The following is a 19186-nucleotide window of genomic DNA, read 5'->3' on the forward strand; positions in this document are numbered from 1 at the left end:
TAATTTACCTCTGAGGAAGCATGAACGTCTTTGATAAAATTAGGAGACACGTGAAACCTTGAGTTGGAGGTTTAGGGAATGTGAAAGACGGTGGGGAAACAGAGCACAGAGAAGACAGCCCAGCAGAAAAGCCAGTGATACAGTTCTCTAGGGCGAGGGCCACTCCGGCTGGCCCTGAGTGTTTCTGGGACCTGGTTTGGCTCAGAGTTGCAAGGGAGGCAGGGCTGAACGGGAATCATCCCCACGGACGCCCTGCAGGAAAGGTCTGCCTGAGACCTGCGTCACCAGAAGGGAAGTTCCTGCTGGCTGAGAACACGGCCTGTGCCCTGCCCCATGTCACCAATCCCTGGTGTAGGGAAAACACACTTGAGGCTGTGTAACAGAAAAGGGCAAAGGATGGGGAAAGCAGGGATGGAGAAAGACTTGCTTCACAGGTTGCTGCAGAGGATAAACACGACAGCCAAACAATTTGCAGTAAGTTTTTTAAAAGGGAGTGATTCCTTGTAAGTTTTTTAAAAGGGAGTGATTCCTTGTATAAACAAGGTCACGGATTAGAAGTGATTAGGTAAGGAAAAGGAAATTAAATTGGAAGATCTCAGAAGTAGAAAAAACTGGTAAAAACTGAAGCAAAAAAGCGATGCAGCATAAGGTAGAACAATTTCAAAAAGCAAAAAATGGAAATAGAAATAGTGAAAATAGGTGAAATTTGAAACAACAAATACTGACTAATACCCTCCTAGGAGATAGTTCCAGCTCAGGCAGCTACCAACCACAGACCATTTGTAGCTCCTACTGGGTGGCTCGGGCCTGGATCAAGCGAAGTCTGAAGCTGGAACTACCTGTGGGTTTTTCAGTCATATAAGCCAATAAGCTGTTTTATTTAAAAACTGAAGTTGAGGGTATATAATGACATGAGAGGAATTTCAAGTTGCCTCTCCTGGCCATAACAACAATTCCCCCAGTGAGGGAATTCTATTTGCATTTTTCAGATGATAAAATGAGAAACCAGGTCAGATATTTTGTCCAGGATCAGACAGCTAACAAGTAAGAGGTAGAATTTGACTCTTGCTCTGATCTTGACTCTTAATCAATTTTTGCCTTTGAAGTAGGCAACACGTTAAGGAAACACAATTGAAACAGTGGTAGTTTGCACACTTAATGAGTATAGTCGCAAAGCACCATCTATAGCTGTTTGGGGCTGAATACTTCAGAACAATGAACTAGCACGGAGGCAGACAGAGGCAGTGGGAGCCTGGATGGGGCAGCTTACCACTGGGCCAGGCCGTAGGTAGATGGGTACGCCAGTTTGCTCCACGTGTCTGGCACCACGTCGTAACTCAGCGCGGACTGCTGGGCTTCCACAGCGGGTGACGGCGTCAGCTCCCCCTTGCGCGGAGAAAACGGCCACCTCGTGACTAGCTTCCGACGTGGGAAGCCAGCTCCTGCCCACTTCCACTTACCTTCAAACCGAGGTCTAACTGCTGAAGCGACACGTGGATTTCCCGTAGGAGAAGGTTCATCCTCTCACATTCTTGGAAGCAAACAAGAACGTAGGGGCTTCTATCTGAGGTTTTTTGCATGATCTCTGCCACGTTGAACTCTTCCGGGAGTTTCTCCAAGATGTCATCCAAGATGTTCTTCACCTTAAATCATGGACACACAAAGATTTAGCTCCTATTTCATTTTGGTCACAGTGACTATATCGCTTCTTTGTTGTTAAGTCCCCAAACGCTAATGCATTTAAAAGATGCCTCCCACTCCCAGGAGGTGGGCATCCCCAGGCTTGGCACTGCCAGCTCCCTCAGCTCCCTTCTGCATCAGAGTAGCCTCCTCCGTTAGTTCCCATCGGGAGGAGCTACTGTTTGCAGTTCCTATAGGATTAGCATTTAGGGAATATAAGAACTGTCATCAACTACACCTCATTTGTACGTAAAAATGCCATCAGGAAATAGAACCCCAATGTTTAGGCATATTGCAGTTCGTAATATGTTAATTTAAATAGTCATTTGAAAAGTCACGCAAACCAAAGGTGCCCTTTAAGCTTGAGCTAATTTTGGTGACTCTGACACTGCCCTCTAACATACCTTAAAATTTGGTCAACATTTTCAATAAGGAGGTCTCTATCTTCTCTTACTGTTGCCCTAAGAAATGAAAGACTTATACGTTGGATGTGTGTGTAGTTCTCTGATGTGCGTATTTATTCTAAGCCACGTTACCGAGCTCTAGAAAACGAACAAATACCTACAATGGACAGAAGGCTTGAGTATTGCCTGTCTTCAGCCTCAGACCCTTTCCCTCTTTCCTCGCTTTCTCAGATTACTGCCTCTGGTGCTGACACCATGCTTGCAAGTTGCTTTAGCACCCTGGCAGGTACCTTGTCAGGTTCTGAAATCTCAAACTCATTTATAATCGCGGCAGAGAGTCTGAAACACAGGGTAGCCTGGAAGTTTGGTAAAAGAGTGGCTTTTGGAATCCGCTCGAATTTGCTTTCCTTCATTGGCCCTTTTTAGCCGTTTGGCTTTGGGATGTCCGTAGGCTGCTCTCTGAAATAAGGAGCCTGATACTCTTCCGAGCGCTTTCTTTAGTGAGCCGCGTAAGCGCCCAATAGACGGGTGTTGCTACAATCTTTTTGCCTCTCTGGGCTGTTGAGGCATCTTTTACCTCGTTTGCTTTGCTTTTTCTGACACAATGATCAGCTTCCTTGTTAGAAAGACTGAAATCCAAAAACTAGATGAAAAACCTCGTCTACCTCCCTGCTTCTATTCACAACTATACCTTTCCCCAAATGGATGAATTTTTACCCTGTTCATTTTCTTTAAAAAAAACAAAACACTCACATGGAAGCTGTTAGTATATAGAACACAATACCTTACAACAAATCCTATGGTTTCTAAACGACAAAGAAGTTTCTCAACAAATGGCCTTATGTCAATAAGTAATTGAAAAACTTGAAGAAATAATCCTGAAAGTTCCTGGGACCTTGCTATAAGAAGATCTGATGGCTGGTGTGCTAACATCATGTCCTTTGCTCCAGCGATTCCACCTCTGAGTGAGTATTATGAGTGGACATTTTGGGGAACTACCTTTGTTTATGGACATAAGCCTATACAAGGGTGTTCATGGCTGTGATATACATAATAGTGAGAAACTAGAAACAACCCAAACGTCCGCCCTCCACAGGTGAAAGAACTGGATATCCACGTGACAGGATACTAAACAAAATGAGCCACTGGTCAGTGCACACATGGATGAAACCCACAAATGTAATGTGCAGTGGAAGGAGCCACACATTAACGAGTACATGGCTGTGTGGCTGTGTGTGGCTGTGTGTGTCTGAAGTTCAAACACAGGCAAAGAAAACCTCTGGTGACAGAGGTATGGAGACTAGGTTACCCGTGGGCTGGGGGGGAGGGGTATATTGACCAGTAAGGAGCATGAGTGTCCTGGAGTATTGGACACATTCTGTATTTCGATCTGGGTGGTTACATGGGTGAATACAAAGGTAAAAACCCACGGAGTTGTACACTTGGGTTAGTGCACTGTACTGTGTATACGTTAGACCTCCTCAATAGCGAAGACAAAGACCCTCACCTTGTCTTCTGTGGACGGCTCCATCTCCTTGCTGACGAGTGCTTTCCTGGGCTGCGTCTCCAGCAAAGTTCTGAAGAGAGTGTTGGACGTCACTGTCAGGAACTCTATTTCCGCGTTTGGGTGGAGGCCGTACAGCGTGGGGCTTTCTGGAGGAAGCGTCTCCTCGACGTACTGGTGGTAGCCTGAGTAATCCCATAGGTTGGGTGGCGCTGCAAAGCCCGGTGCCAGCTGAAGCTCATCTTCAATCTCCCACCGCAAAGGAGAAACCGGTTATTCCACACAAAACGGGCATCCATGAGCCCTGGCTGGTGCAGCTCAGTGGATAGAGCACCTTCCCACCCACCGAAGGGTTGCAGGTTCGATCCCCAGCCCCGGTCGGGGCTCATATAGGAGGCAACCAATCCATGTGTCTCTCTCATGGATGTCTCTCCTCCCACCGCCCCCCCCCCCCCTTTCACTCTCTCAAAAAATAAAATGAAATAAAATAACTGGGCATCCATCTTTGCTTCCTAAACACTGAGAAACTCTGCTAAGCAGTCCCAGTACACCACTCCATAGCAAGCTTTCTAAAAATGTTTTGCAGCGCTTTTGTAATTGATCCTTCTGCTCTGTGGATGGCACCAAGCCGACCTCTGGGGAGGAGTCCAGGGAACACACTTGAAGCCGATCCACAAGAAGACTCAGCCTGAATTCGCTTGGGGCAGCAGGATACACGCACAGCCAGGGAACAGCTGTGCCGCCCTGTTTACTGGCCACCGTGACACGTGCTTCCGGTCCGTGGTTCTCCCAAACAGCCCCATTTTGCGTAACTTGCCCAGGCAGATGTTTGATTTTAATATTAATTCTGACTTCATTTCAGTAGGACCCTATAGCTTATGCGTTCCCAGTATTTACACTTTTCATAGCCCTGCTTCAAATTACATGTTGCACATGAACTTGATGAACAGGGACTGGAGTTCTCCCTCTGCTTTCAGGACCCTGCAAAGGCTCCGAACTTGAGGAGCTCCGGGAATCCTGCTCCAGTCCAGGCCTGCTCCCTGCCCACTCCAGGCCGTGTATGGAAAGCTGCTTCCTGCTGATGGGCCTGGGTTACAAAGCTCTGCACGTGGCATCTGCCTTGCATGTGGGGGAGGGCAGTTTGAAAAGACTGTGATGCCTCAAAGAATCGATAGTTCTAAACAGACATTGCTCTCGAGAAGATACACACATGGCCAACCAGCACAAGAGAAGATGCTCAATGTCATAATATTTAGGGAAATGCAAATCAAAACCACAACGCCATACACTTCACACGCACCAGGAAAAGGTAAAGAATATGGGCAATAAACGTGTTAGCAAGAAGGTGGAGGGAACAGAATCCTCATACCTGGCTGGTGGCTACAAAATGGTGCAGCCACTTTTGGAAATTGAACCAGCGACCCTTCGGTGCACGGGATGATGCCCAATCAACCGAACCACACCAGCCAGGGCTAATTTCACCAAAATCATTTTTAAAATATGACAACTTTCAGGTAGCTAAATACCTTATTTTGCAGAAGTAATTTAAGGTATTGTTTTGTGTTGCCAAGTACACACTGTACATGAGAGAATACTAATAATTTCCTAACTTTGAGACACTCTGAGGCTCACTGCCATCAGGGAACCCTCCCCGAGTGCAGATGCCTTTATCTAACAAGGAACTCACCCATCCTCACAGGACAATGTCACAGAGCATTCTGAGCAGCATAACTTGAAACCCCATGTTGCTGATTGCTTTCTGGGCATAGTCCAATGCAACCAAAGATACAAAATCCCAAATAAGTTAACCAATGAGGGAAGTGGCAAAAAGACGTCGGCAGGTGCTGAAGTGTTAGATCAAGGTCCCATACTATAAACAGCATGAGCAGGAAACGTCTGCATGAGAACGGAGTAACGGCCCTACAGCCTGTGCCACGGAGTCACCCTTGCTTGACCTTCCTTTGGTGAGTTGAACAGGTGGGTCGTGCTGTCCAGAGAGGATGTGAGATGGCAGATGAAGCCTTCCCATCCTGAAAACGGCGCCAGATCTGCACCGAAATTTTTGTAAAGGGCTAGCACACTCCCGGAATGCCCCCCAGGCTCTATCGTCTGTATTTATTTTACAATTATTTGGATGGGAGTTCAGACTTGTGAAGGTTAACGGACGGTGTCGCTTGGCAACAGTAATTCGCTCCTTATCCTCAGGCCAAAGCCAGGGAGGAAACATCAGCATGAGCTTCTCACTCTGCCCCCAACCTCAAATCAGCCTCTGTAAAGGTCAGGCTCCACCACTGTTTATCTTTCCCGTCTCCATGGTAACCTGCTCCAGACCTCTTCTGAGGAGTGACTTGGGTTGTGTTAGACTGAAAGTGTCTTTCTGACCTGTGAAATTCTGCTCACTTACAACTCAGGAAAGACCAGGAGACTCACCAGCAAAAGAAACTAACTTAAGGAATGGTCACATGGCAGGAAATTATTCCCCCCTGCCCCACATTGTTCCCAAAATGTTTAACATTATGTGCCCAATTTTCTAAATTAGACTGCACTACACCATGTTTTCTAATGCACAATTATATCATTTCTCAAAGTGGACTCAAGGAAGGTGATCGAAACTACAGGATATTTTTATGAGACGCAGTCCTCAGAGAAACGATAAACAGGAGGTTGCTCAAACTATTTTAAAAAATGGCACTGCTCTAAACACAGTTGGTGTTTTGTCCAACTGGGAGTCGAGATAACATGACGTAGGGCATCCTGGGTTTCCAAGAAATAACCATGCGACGGCCATGAACTTGGAAACCTTTTGAGAGAGAGAAAGCATGAGAGAAATGTGGCCACCACTTGCAGCTACTTCAACGTGGGAAACAAGGACTGAGTCCTTTGGCCAGAAAGCACAGCCTGGTCATGAACCACGTGGGTGTTTGGTCTACACAGACACCGGGTTAGAGAGAGGAGGAATAGGCAGAGGGTGCCTCATCTCTCAGTGCCAGTACAGGGCTGCTCTTCCCGGGCCTCACAGAAGGAAGAGCTGGGTTTTCCAAGCACATTTTGCTTGAGCACGTATTTAGTTAGGGGTTAGTGGTTAACATTTAGAAGACTCCATGGCCTCTGTGACAGGGAAAAACAATAAATTTCACTAATTTCAGAGTCCTCCAATTGAAATCAATACACCTGTCTTCAGGCTAGAGCGCTTGCCCATGTTCACTGAGTGACCTGGGGCCAACTACTGGGTCTCAGTCTTTTTGTCTATAAAATGGGGTAACTGTCAGTTCTGCATACCTCACCCGGCTATTGCAAAGGCCAGTGAGTCACTGTGTGTGAGATTGCTTCCCCTGGGCACAGAAATCACCTGTCAAAACACAGATTCTGATCCTCTTTGTCTGGGACGCGGCCCAAGACCCTGCATTTCGAACACATTTCCTGCTCCCATGAAGGTGAGCCAGAACGCATTCACAAAAAGCCAGGAATCCTCAATAACATCTCTAAGAATTATTTATACATTGCAATTTTCAGAGTCACTCTGTATCTTCCACATATAAACCTCTGTGCAATAATAATTCTCACCAGAAGTTTCTCCTCAGTGAATTTTTAAAGATGCCTTACCAGAGATGGATTCATGAATTCCTCTAAATACACCCGACACAGCCGGCGATCCCAGTCATCTGTGATGTGGCCCCCATACATGATCTCACCAAAAAGATACCGGAGGTCTTCCCATGGGACCTGGGGGCGGAAATCACACAAATGTTCACTTCCGGGCCCAGGGCATCTGCCTCAGAGCAGTTGGCGGGCAGCAGGCACATGCCTCTCCTCTAACACAATGGTCTCCACCCCCCTCCACCCCCTCCCCCGCCAGCCACCAGGCTCAGGTCTCAGAGCACTGGCCCTGTAAAAGATGTCCAGAAACTGTCTAGGCTTCTGCACAGACTTTCTTGAGAGAATCATTTTCAGTGTTTTAATACATTCAGTGGAAATTCACTAACACTGAGCTTTTTATGCAGATTTTAGAGCAAACTGAATCAGTCCTAGAACATGTTATGCAGGGGCGGGGGGGGGGTATACACATACAAAATCTCATCCAAAAATCATGAGAGGGTAGTGGTTCTCAGGGCCTTGGACATATGACATGTTTTTATGGTCCAGCTCAGGAAAAGAAAACCCAAAAGTAATCTGAGTTGGGGTGTAGTTTGAATCCCGTCAACCTCCAAAAGTTCATGCAAACCAACCCCCTTGCCATGGATTGATCTGAGGGCTTGTTTTATGGCACGACCGGCCTACCTACCAGTTTAGGGGTTGTAACTAATGACTGTACCATGTTTTATTCAAGAAATCACTCTGTCTCCTCTGTATTTGGCCTCGCAGTGGTTTGCAGTCTCTCTTTGCTACCCTTTAGCTTCCTCTGGGTTTGCAAAACATGCCAGTTTGTGATGAAGCCTTTCTAGACAGGAACCTTTATACCCTCGGGGGCAATATACCGCCTCCCAACAGTTCAAGTAAGAACTTAATTATAGCCTTCCTTTGTTGCATGATGTGACGGAACAAGTAAAATTGCTTCAGCTAGTCCAGTGTACTTGCTACAAGTTTATGTGAATTGGAATAAATGAACCTCAAATATGTCTCTCTTTGAAGCTGGTTTAATGTGAATGAAAAGTGAAAGAGAAAGGACTAGACTGTACCATGCTCTCGCAACCACCCCGATGGACTACCTTCCATATAGCTGAAACGGATGTAAAACAAAGATTTCTTAAATTTTATTTCTTTCTGATTACTTTAATTCACGGCTGCTATGCATCTTGCATCCAGTATGTATCTCCCTCAAGGTTTTAATCAGCTAAGGAGTCTGTCCTTTTTAATAACTAATTCTCTTTCCTCAAATTCTGATCTGCTTTTTACAGATTCCTTCCTGAAAAGGGCGTCTTGTACCATCAAACTACTAGTATGTGCACATTTTAACTTAATGCTTGTCACTTGCTTTGCGATATGTAGCAAATGACTCAGGTCAAGACACCTGAGAGACAAGCGAGTGTGTTAAAAACCTAAGGTTGGCCCTGGCCAGTGTGGCTCAGTTGGTTGAGTGATATCCCAAGCACTGATAAGGTTGCCAGTTAGATTCCCAGTCAGGGCACATGTCCAGTTGCAGGCTCGATCCTCGGTGGGAAATGTGCAGGAGGCAGCCAATAGATGTTGCTCTCACAGTGATGTTTCTCTCTCTCCTTCTCCCTTCCTCTCTCCCTAAAGAAAAAAAAAGAAATATATATATATATATATATATATATATATATATATATATATACACACACACACACACACACACACACACACACACACACACATACACACACACACATATATACACACACATACACTAGAGGCCCAGTGCACAAATTTGTGCACCAGTGGGGTATTGGGCTCAAACCAGCTTTCTGACATCCCCTGAGGGGTCCTGGATTGCAAGAGGGCGCAGGCCAGGCTGAGGGACCCCACTGGTGCACAATCGGAGCCAGGAGGGATGCAAGAGGTTGGCCAGCTGGGGAGGCACCGCAGGAGGGCTCCAGGGTGTGTCAGGCCTGTCCCAATTGGCCAGAGCCCAGCAGCAATCTAACCTACCAGTCGGAGCATCTGCCCCCTGGTGGTCAGTGCACATCATAGGGAGTGGTTGAGCAGCCTTAGCATATCATTAGCATCTTACACTTTGGAAATATATTTTATTGATTTATTTCTTCACAGAGAGAAAGGGAGAGGGATAGAGAGTTAGAAACATTGATGAGAGAGAAACATCGATCAGCTGCCTCCTGCACACCCCCCACTGGGGGTGTGCCCGCAACCAAGGCACATGCCCTTGACCGGAATCGAACCTGGGACCCTTCAGTTTGTAGGCCAACACTCTATCCACTAAGCCAAACCAGTTAGGACAGGATATTACACTTTGATTGGTTGAACAGATGACTGGATGACCAGACACTTAGCATATTAGGCTTTTATTATATAGGATCTATCATGTCAGCTCCTCTCTTTCTCCCCTTGAGTTCTATCTCAATCGTGTACAAGGCTCATTGGAAATAGGATAAAACTGCTGGTCAACCTCAAGGGGGACAGTTATGAAAGACTTGAGTAAAAGTGTTAAGTGGTCTATTTCATTTTCTACCCAGAACTATTACAATAAGCAATTTTACGTGTGACATTTAAAACAAAACATGCTAAGATCAACAGAAAATATTTAGTAGAAGGATCAAAATATGCTCAAGCTCTGTATGCAGACTTACTTTCTAATTTCGATTTAAAAAATAGTGAATATTGATCATCACATACCATATAAAGGCCATTTACTTTGGGTACCTCTTATTCAAAATGTGTTTCTTGGGAGGGCACACTTACATCATGTACCAAGTGTACACATTCTGACGGTAGTCAAATCACCTTTGAAATTTGAAAAAACTTGGATAACAAAAATTGTAACCATGGGCATAAAAGGACATAAAACAGTCACTTATACACAGAGAAATGGATGAGTTGTTTTAAAGGCCCCTTATAGAGAGTGTGGCCTAGAGCACACCTGGATGGTTCTGACAAATATATCTCAAATTTCACTTAATGGAAAAAGTCCCCCTTAAGAGGACTAAGCCAGAAAATTCTTACAAATGGCTCCTTTCCGAAGTGCAATCGTTGGGTTTTATAAGAGTTTACACAAATGTTCCTGATGAAGCATTGCCGTTCCCATCTGCAGAACGCATTCGAGCTACAAAATAAAACCATTCATCTACCTTTAACTTCAAATCAAGGGGAACATTACTGAGAAAGTCACAACAAGGTGGCATCCTTAATACATAATAATGACATATGCAGGAAATGCACCATTATTTATACTGGTGACGTGCTGTAAATTGCTTCCATCATCAGGAATAATTGTGGTGATTATTAATGCAGTGTTATGAACTGTCAGAATTGCTGTATGTAATTACATTTGTGCAAATGCTTCATTACCTGCCTAATGAATCTGGCATCCATGCACATGTAAACCACTGTTTTTGTTAACATAATGAAGGACATTTTTTTTTTTTTTCCACGAAGCTGCTGATGTAGAACTGGTTTGACCTATCTTACGAAGGAAACCTTTGATCTGGTTTATTTTCACACTCGGCAGACGATGCATAGGGAGTGTCAGCCATTTCAATAACAGCTTCCAAAGGGAAATTACGGTCCGTTTTGATAGCGCCCGAAGACTGACAGACTCAGTCCACTCCTCGGAAGAGGTTATCTGCCCACCGGCACTTACGTTCGGGTTGGCCTCTAAGTAGTTGTAGAGGACGTCGGCACAAATGGTGAGGTCCCCGGGACTGAAGGGATAGCTGTGGCTCCAGCCCTGGGGGCCGAACCTCAGCCTCCCAGCAACACAGGCGTGGAAATAGCACAGGGCGAAGAGGATGCTTTTAAACTCCTGCTCCTTGGAGCACACTTCGAGCGTATCCTGGGAGGAAAGGAAAATGTTCCGTTACCCATCGGTACCGTTTCCAAGGGTAAGGGTCCGAGTTTTCGATGATCCTGTAAAGGACTTGGAGGGGGATTTGGAATAGAGAGGACATGCAGTTTTTAGCAGGGTGGGTCCTAGGAGACTGTCTGTTTCCCATTTGCCAGTCTGCTGATGCAAGAGGAACCCTTGTATTTTGCTTTAGCTATTCTTCTGAATGCTTCACTAGAAGATGAGACAACTCATTTTGTATACTGCTTGACATCATTCCCCCCCTACAAAACTATCCTTGTCAAAGTTGGGTAACAAATATTATTTAACCCCAAATACTCTTTGTTCCTGCTTTCATAGTGATACAGAATATATGGGCACATGGCCAGCCACCCTTAAGCCAGATGCACTGCATAACCAAGCTTTTGCCAACAGCATTTGAGCAGAAGTGATGTGTCTAACTTAGTCCTCTATTTAAAAGGAAATGGTTTGCCTGGGTTGTCGCTCTTTTCCTTCTTCTGTAGGCCAAGACTAGTGACGGTTGGACACTCATAGAAGTCAGAGTTAGGACTAGCAGAGGCACCCATCAGCTTGGGTGTGTGGCTGACCTCATGGACAGAGCTGCCAGTTATATCTGAGAGAAATTACCTTGTTTAAATCACTATAATTTTGTGCTGACCTCCACAAATACAATCACCAAGACCAATGGTTTCCTACCAATAAACTAGAAATAAAATTCGTTGTTGGGATGATAGAATGGAACAGAGAAGGTTAAAAAAATATATACCCCCTAGACTAGATCTGTAAAACTTTTTTAATGCAGAAGGAAAGCTGAGTCCTGGTATGCTACATGGATATGGTCATGGCCCCAACAGCCATGAAATTAAAAGGTAACAAAAGAGCCAACTGATGGTTGGTTTAGAGGTAGTACTCGACCCACCTTCAGATTTGGCCGTTGTCTGAGGCAAACAGGAAAAGTCAAGGACGACTCCTTCAGCTGAGGTTGGGCAGCAGCAGAAGACAAGGCCAAATCTGTACCGTCCTGCCTTGTCCTTTAAAACGGCCAAAGGACAGCCAGCCTGACAACCGGGGCCACCTACAAAGATACTTGGCATCCTTGGGTTGGGGGAGGATTTCAGAGCTGGTCTCCCGGGGGACTTCTGGTAAAAGTTGAAACCAAGACTAAATTTGTTCTCTGGTCCAGGACCAGGAGAGCTTTTTAGTTTCTTTATCACTTTCTTTTTTTTTTTTTTTTTTAAATATATCTTTTTTATTGATTTTTTTACAGAGAGGAAGAAAGAGGGATAGAGAGTTAGAAACATCGATCAGCTGCCTCTTGCACACCCCCTACTGGGGATGTGTCCGCAACCAAGGTACATGCCCTTGACCGGAATCGAACCTGGGACCCTTGAGTCCACAGGCCGACGCTCTATCCACTGAGCCAAACCGGCTTCGGCTTATCACTTTCATTGGAACCCAGGGCTACCACCAAATACAGTTCTAGAATTGGCCAGGCCACATACTAGGAAGCTGATGGGGTTTGAAATATACAACCCTTAAAAATAACTTTCCTACAACTATACATCAAATAAAAGGCCACCTTGTGAAGGCAGAAATGGGAAACCATATAATTAGAATTAATTTTGAAGGATATAAAAATAGATTACTGTTAATAAGAATTTTGTAGCGGACCAAATAGAAGTATCAAACTTTTATTTAGGAATTATGATTTAACAAGTCACCTAACGCCCTACAGGGTTGTTGACAACTTTGTGGTGACACACAGGAGCTCTGAATGACCTAACTCCAGAAATCTCACATGGAGAAGTAATTTTTAACCTCGTTTAAGCCACTGGTTTTTTTTATGCTTCTGGTAAGTGGCCAACCACAATTCTGATAAAAAGGTGCTGCGAACCTCTTCACAGAGAGCTAGGGAGCACAGGTTAGTTCCTGTGAATTGTGTAATCTGAATTAAAAACAAATCTTGTTTTCTAGCTTAATGATAGGTCAGCATTCATAAAAAACTCTTTACAATTTTAGGTTTTCTTTACAGTTTCCATTTGTGTGTTTAGTTTTGGCCAAAATAGGTTTGTTGGGAAGTTCATTTAGTGAATCACTTCGATTTTGCTACTTATGATCAAATTTAGTCTTAATATTTCAGAGCATCCTTTCCACTAGATAAGAAATAATATACTCCCTGAAATTCTTAAGAATCTTTCCAATTAATGTAACCCTCAGTTAATAGAAGTGGCTTTCCAGATAGCAATGAAAAGAACTGATACTTTCACGAATAAACTAGAACTGGCGGTTTTTAGCTGGAGGACTTCATGAATAGGCTTGGGGGATCTAGTTATCCCTATGACTATACACAACACATTTTGAAAATGTGCATTTTATCAGACTATCAAAGGGGTCACCAAACAAACAAACAAACAAACAAAGGCTGAAGGACAACTGTACTGAAGCATAATTGTTAAAGAAATGCTCACTTTTCACCAATCAAGACAATTGTTTTAGGGAGTTAGATAAACCCTCTTTCAATATATCGAACTCCTCTTCTGTACTTACTTTGAGAATGTCATAACAGCCAGAAATTATAAATCGAGGGGCAATTAAAAAACAAATACATGCCCACCGTAGTTCACAAAAAAGCATACTGCAAATATGTCACTGATCCAACAATGTTTTTTGGAGTCCCTTCTGTTTACACAGTCTTTTGTGTTTACATATGCTACAAATTACTCAATTATTTAATTAAGAAATTAACTGTATTCTTCAAAACTATATTCTTAGATAGCTAATTATTTTAATTCCTTCATAATGTTGGTTTGGGTATTGACCCAGAAGGTACTAGAGAAAAAGTTAAGCACAGACGTACACACACACACACACACACACACACACACACACACACACACATCAAGATTCACTTTATCCCTCTGTGCACGTTTCATGAGCAGATGATGGTTCCACCGTCGTGGGAGAAGACCCTGACTTAGTGTCAGACCCGACTTCTCCTTTCTTACCTGATCAAAGTTGTAGAGAGCAGCATGTAAATTGGCCAGCATTCCTGTGGGGGGTTCATTAGTGATCTTGATGGAATTTTCCAGGAGTCCCTGTGGGATGATGTGTTCACTTGGTGTGCGTGCAGTCTCGGCACTCATGAAAACCCTGTAATCTCTGTGGCTTCCTTGGCTGAATCGTTCAAGGAGTTTCTCCAAGGTTCCCAGCCACTTGGCTACCAAGTGGACATTCTGAAAGATAGTATGATTTGTAATTCCTGTGAGACTCAAGTCTATTACTTAAATTATAGGATTACAATTATTATTTTTCTATACATCAATGTGTTGAACACTCAGAGAACCATGATGTAAATGTTCCTTTACTATCATGTTAGAAGAACAAAACAAAACAAAAAATAAAATTAAATGAACACATTAAGTGATCCAAGTCAACACAAAGTTGTCTTTATAAACCCAAATCTCCTTCCAACACACTTACCTGCTTCTAACACCCACCCATCACTTCTGAGATGGAGTTGCTCGATACTCTTCTTTGTTAAAAGTCCAAACTCAATTACTGAGACTTATCTGGGTTAGTTTAATCAAGTATAAAAACTAAAGGCCAGAAATGTACCAGATCTCCCACTTCATTACTTCTGATGGAAACCTCTTCTACTCAAACTCCTGCTCATTAGAATATGGACTCAAATGGATGTGAGGGATGAAAGGCTAGCGGAAAAAGAAAGCAATCAATCTTTGTTAAGATGGTCTATGTATTCCTACCATGCTATTTTTCTTAAAAGCTAGAGCTGTCAGAAATTACAAAAGAAAAAAATGTTGCCCTAGCTGGTTTGGCTTAGTGGATAGAGTGTTGGCCAGTGGACTGAAGGGTCGTGGGTTCTATTCTGGTCAAGGGCATGTACCTTGGTTGTAGGCTCGATCCCCGGCCCTGTCGGGGTGGGTACATGAGGCAACTAATGGATGTGTCTCTCTCACATTGATGTTTCTCTCTAACTCTCCCCCTCTCAAGAAAATCAATGGGAAATATCCTCCAGGGAGGATTGACAGAAAAGAAAGAAAAGAAAAGAAGACAAAAGAAAAGAAAGAGGGAGGGGAGGGAGGGAGGAAGAAGGAAAGGGAGGGAGGAAGGAAGGAAGGAAGGAAGGGAGGGAGGGAGGGAGGGAGGGAGGGAGGGAGGGAGGGAGGGAGGGAAGAAGGAAGGAAAGAAGGAAGGAAGGAAGGAAGGAAGGAAGGAAGGAAGGAAGGAAGGAAGGAAGGAAGGAAGGAAGGAAGGAAGGAAGGAAGGGGAAAAATGTCACCACCACCACCACCACTCTTTGATTTTGATGTTTATGATTAACGAATTTGCTCCTCTAATACTAAGCTTGGTAGTTGGTGCTGGGAGAGAAGTATAAAGCCACACCTCACATGCTCCAGGCTCTGGAGAAATCCTTGATATAGTGATGGGAACATCACCCCCGGGATATATTACCATTTCCAACAAAGAAAAAAATTTGATTATAACAGCTACAAAAATACAAAGAATGAAGGCAAACAGGGATGGGAATAGTAATGTGGGCATCTTTCTTTGAAACAATTCTGCTGTAAAATGACCTGTGCTGATTCAGCTGTTCACATTATTAAGCTTTTTTACCCTGGGTAAACATTGAACACTGGGAGGTGTTATGGGCTGAATTGTGTGCCCCCAGATTCATGTGCTGAAGTCCTAACCCTCAGTGCCTTAGAATGTGACTGTCTTTAGAACAGGGCCTTTAGGAGGTAAATAAGGCTAAATACGGTCATTAGAGTTGGCCTTAAGCCAATATGAGTGGTGTGATAAGAGGAGACTGGGACACACACAGAGGGGAGACCATGTGAAAACACAGGGAGATGACAACCACCTATAAACCAAGGAGAGACCTCAGCTGACACCTTGATCTTGAACTTTTAGCCTCCAAAACTATAAGAAATTAAGTTTCTGTTTGGTTAAGCCACCCAATCTGTGATACTTTGGCATGGCAACCCGAGCAAACTTATACAGTAGGTGAGGGTTCTAAGTTTCCTCCCCCCCTACATGCTTGCTACTAGATTATAATGAGAGAACTTCTCACACCTAATTGCGCCACTCATACAAGCAAGCAGGGCCAGAAACAAAAATAAAACCTGTTTTGCAAGCGCAAAACCAGGGGTGGGCAAAAGTAGGTTTACACTTGTGAATATGTGAAAGTGTTTATTCTTGTGAATATTAATACAATAATATTCTTGTATTACTTATGAATTATTATATTATTTGTATTACGATGGTAAACCTACCATTGCCCACCCCGAGTGTCCTAATTTTGTATCTTATGGACTACAACAATCCCTTACTTGACAAGTTTACTTGAGACACATGTAAACATATTCCAGGCCGTGACGTGGGAGTCAGGGGCCAGAATACCTCCAAGTGAGCCTGCAGAGGACACGGTACACTTGGGGATCCCGCCTGGGGACCATTCTTTAGGACGCTGGCTCTGGGGCTGGTGAGATTCTTGCGCCTACCTGTCCAAGGGCAGCAAGGCCTGTGAGACTTTTTAGCCAATCCACACATATTGAAAACCACCCATTTTTGCCCAGGATAAATGATATTTAAAACCCATTATGTTGCCCGGCACAGTGGCTCAGGGGTTGAGCGTCCACCTATGAACTAGGAAGTCACAGTTTGATTTCTGGTCAGGGCATATGCCTGGGTTGCAGGCTCGATCTCCAGTGGGGCGACTGCAGGAGGCAGCCGATCAATGATTCTCTCTCCCTCTCCCTTCCTCTCTTGAAATCAATAACAAAAAAAAATTGTTTTTTAACCCATCATGTTAATTCACAAACCATCTGGTGTGGATCTGAGATAAGATAGCTGCCAGCCTGCACCTTTTTAATAGTTTTCTCTACAGTGTGGGCTTTTGATAAATTGCTAGCTGAGTATCCCTAGAGGGGCTATGTCTGATAATAAGAGAACATTATACAGATTGGTTAAGAACTTATTAGTATGTGCATGCATACATATCCTATCCCTACACTGATACAATTTACTGTAAACAACAAACAACATAGTAAGTGTCCATTTGGTTGGTCTCCTTCTTCAAAGTCTTGCTTCTCTTTTAACTGTAAATTAAAGAGATACTAGAATCCTCCAGGAACTGGGAGAGCCAAGCCTGGTTAGTCTCCTCTCTAATTATTCTGTGTGGAAAGAATGTTACACAACTAGTTAGGGGCAGAGTTGTATGAGAAAATTTATAAACTTTAAAGCAAGATGCAAAGGAGAGAAATTATGACAGGGCTGTTGGCAAGCTATACAAGCCTGTGTGTCCTCAAGCTCTGTTGGAGTGTCCCAGATATCTGAGTCAGGAGAATGCTAGGGCTCCCTCTAGTGTATGTGTCTGTCTGTCTGTCTGTCTGTCTGTCTATCTACCTACCTACCTACCTAGATAGATAGATATAAAAATTTTTTTAAACATTTATTTTTTTATTGATTTTTTACAGAGAGGAAGGGAGAGAGATAGAGAGTTAGAAAAATCGATGAGAGAAAAACATTGATCAGCTGCCTCCTGCACACCTCCTACTGGGGATGTGCCCGCAACCAAGGTATATACCCTTGACCAGAATCGAACCTGAGACCTTTCAGTCCGCAGGCCGATGCTCTATCCACTGAGCCAAACCGGTTAGGGCATAAAATTTTTTTTAATCTTCACCTGAGGATATTTTCCCATTGATCTTTATAGAGAGTAGAAGGGAGGGAGGAGAGAGGGAGGGAGGGAGGGAGGGAGGGAGGGAGGGAGGGAGGGAGGGAGGGAGGGAAAAAGAGAGAGAGCGAGAGAGAATCATTGATGTGTCTAGACACATCGACTGGTTGCCTCCCATACATGCCCCAACTGGGACTAGGGGTCAAACCTGCAACAGAGGTATGTGTCCTTGACTGGGAATTGAACTCTCGACCCTTCAGTCTGAGGGCCGACACTCTTAACCACTGAGCCAAACCAGCCAGGGCCTCCTTCTGATCTTTTTCATTTTAAGGCACAATGCCTAGAAAATCCCTCAAAAGATGATAGCCATCTGTGTCAGCAGAGCCCTCGGCACCTGTGGAGGGGTCACTCATGCTGAGGAAATCCACGGGACCCCCCACGCCACCATGAGTGCGAGGAAGGACCGGTCCCAGGGGCTGGGCCGCTCCCTGTGTTCAGATCCAGTGTTCTCCATGAGAACAGGGCACTCACTTGGAGGATGACCCAGTGTCCTGCTCGGGAGGCCTTCTCCAGCGCCACTTCCGCCACTGCCTCCTGACCTTGCCCTAGAGACACGTTGTGGAGTTTTCCCGAGTCGATGGTAAACCCGAGTCTTTTGCCTGTGGGAGGACACAACACGTGGGAGGAAAATGAAGTCAGGAGGCGAGTAGAGCCTGCACTGCCGTGCTCCAGCGTCCATGCGTGGTCACCACTGCTACCTTCCAGGTCACTTTCCTGCAGGATCCACACTAAACCTCTGAACTTTCAACAGGCAGCTGCTGGAGCTCTCCACAGCTGCCTCCTTGCAGGCAGCCCGAGGCCTGTGGAAAACCAGTTCCTCTGGTTTTATGGTAATAAGGCTTTTGACATTTTGATAGATGGCGAGCATTGTTACTGAGCTTTATAAACTCTAGCAGGAGTAGCAAAGCAATTCCCTCATAAAAAGAAGCAACAGGTGGCAGATATCACATGGTGTTGTGAAGGGACCGGCTCACTGGGTAAATGCAGGAGCCTCTCACCTTGTGAGGCCGCACTGGAATTGCGCACAGCCAGGTCACGGCTCTATTCACCGGGTATTCTCGGCGCAGGCCGCGGGGAACAGTAATCCGGAGCATAAAGCCACGGTGCCTCGCACAATCGAATAGACTTGCTCTAATGACCCTTATTTAGTCGTAGGGGGCACCCGAGTACATGAGCATGGAGAAAATTGCCCTCTGGCCCTCACATAGTCACAAGGTGGGAAAGAGTATGAAGGAAACTTGCATTATGCTAACCAGAGGAATGTGCCATTTGAACATTTCTTCAGACTCTACTGTGTTATTAGTCTAACATTTGGGGGGGGGAAGAAAAGAAACTAAGATAACTGTCAACTCAAAGGAAGGGTG

The 19186-nt window shown here is 44.6% G+C and overlaps 1 protein-coding gene across 1 annotated transcript in view; it reads right to left on the minus strand.

Annotated features, from left to right (window-relative positions):
* The window catches only part of DNAH11 (dynein axonemal heavy chain 11), a 201131-nt gene that overhangs the window by 2840 nt on the left and 179105 nt on the right, over nucleotides 1–19186 (minus strand). Inside the window, exons 73-79 of the mRNA XM_079786504.1 lie at nucleotides 18294–18421; nucleotides 14071–14298; nucleotides 10862–11053; nucleotides 7192–7311; nucleotides 3592–3837; nucleotides 1461–1643; nucleotides 1271–1386 (exon numbers count right to left, since the gene is read on the minus strand). Of these exons, the coding sequence (XP_079642630.1) occupies nucleotides 1271–1386; nucleotides 1461–1643; nucleotides 3592–3837; nucleotides 7192–7311; nucleotides 10862–11053; nucleotides 14071–14298; nucleotides 18294–18421 (1213 nt within the window). The remainder of the gene's footprint in view (nucleotides 1–1270; nucleotides 1387–1460; nucleotides 1644–3591; nucleotides 3838–7191; nucleotides 7312–10861; nucleotides 11054–14070; nucleotides 14299–18293; nucleotides 18422–19186) is intronic.

Source organism: Cnephaeus nilssonii (assembly GCF_951640355.1).
Source record: "Cnephaeus nilssonii genome assembly, chromosome: 12".
In the NCBI taxonomy this organism is placed as follows: domain Eukaryota; kingdom Metazoa; phylum Chordata; class Mammalia; order Chiroptera; family Vespertilionidae; genus Cnephaeus; species Cnephaeus nilssonii.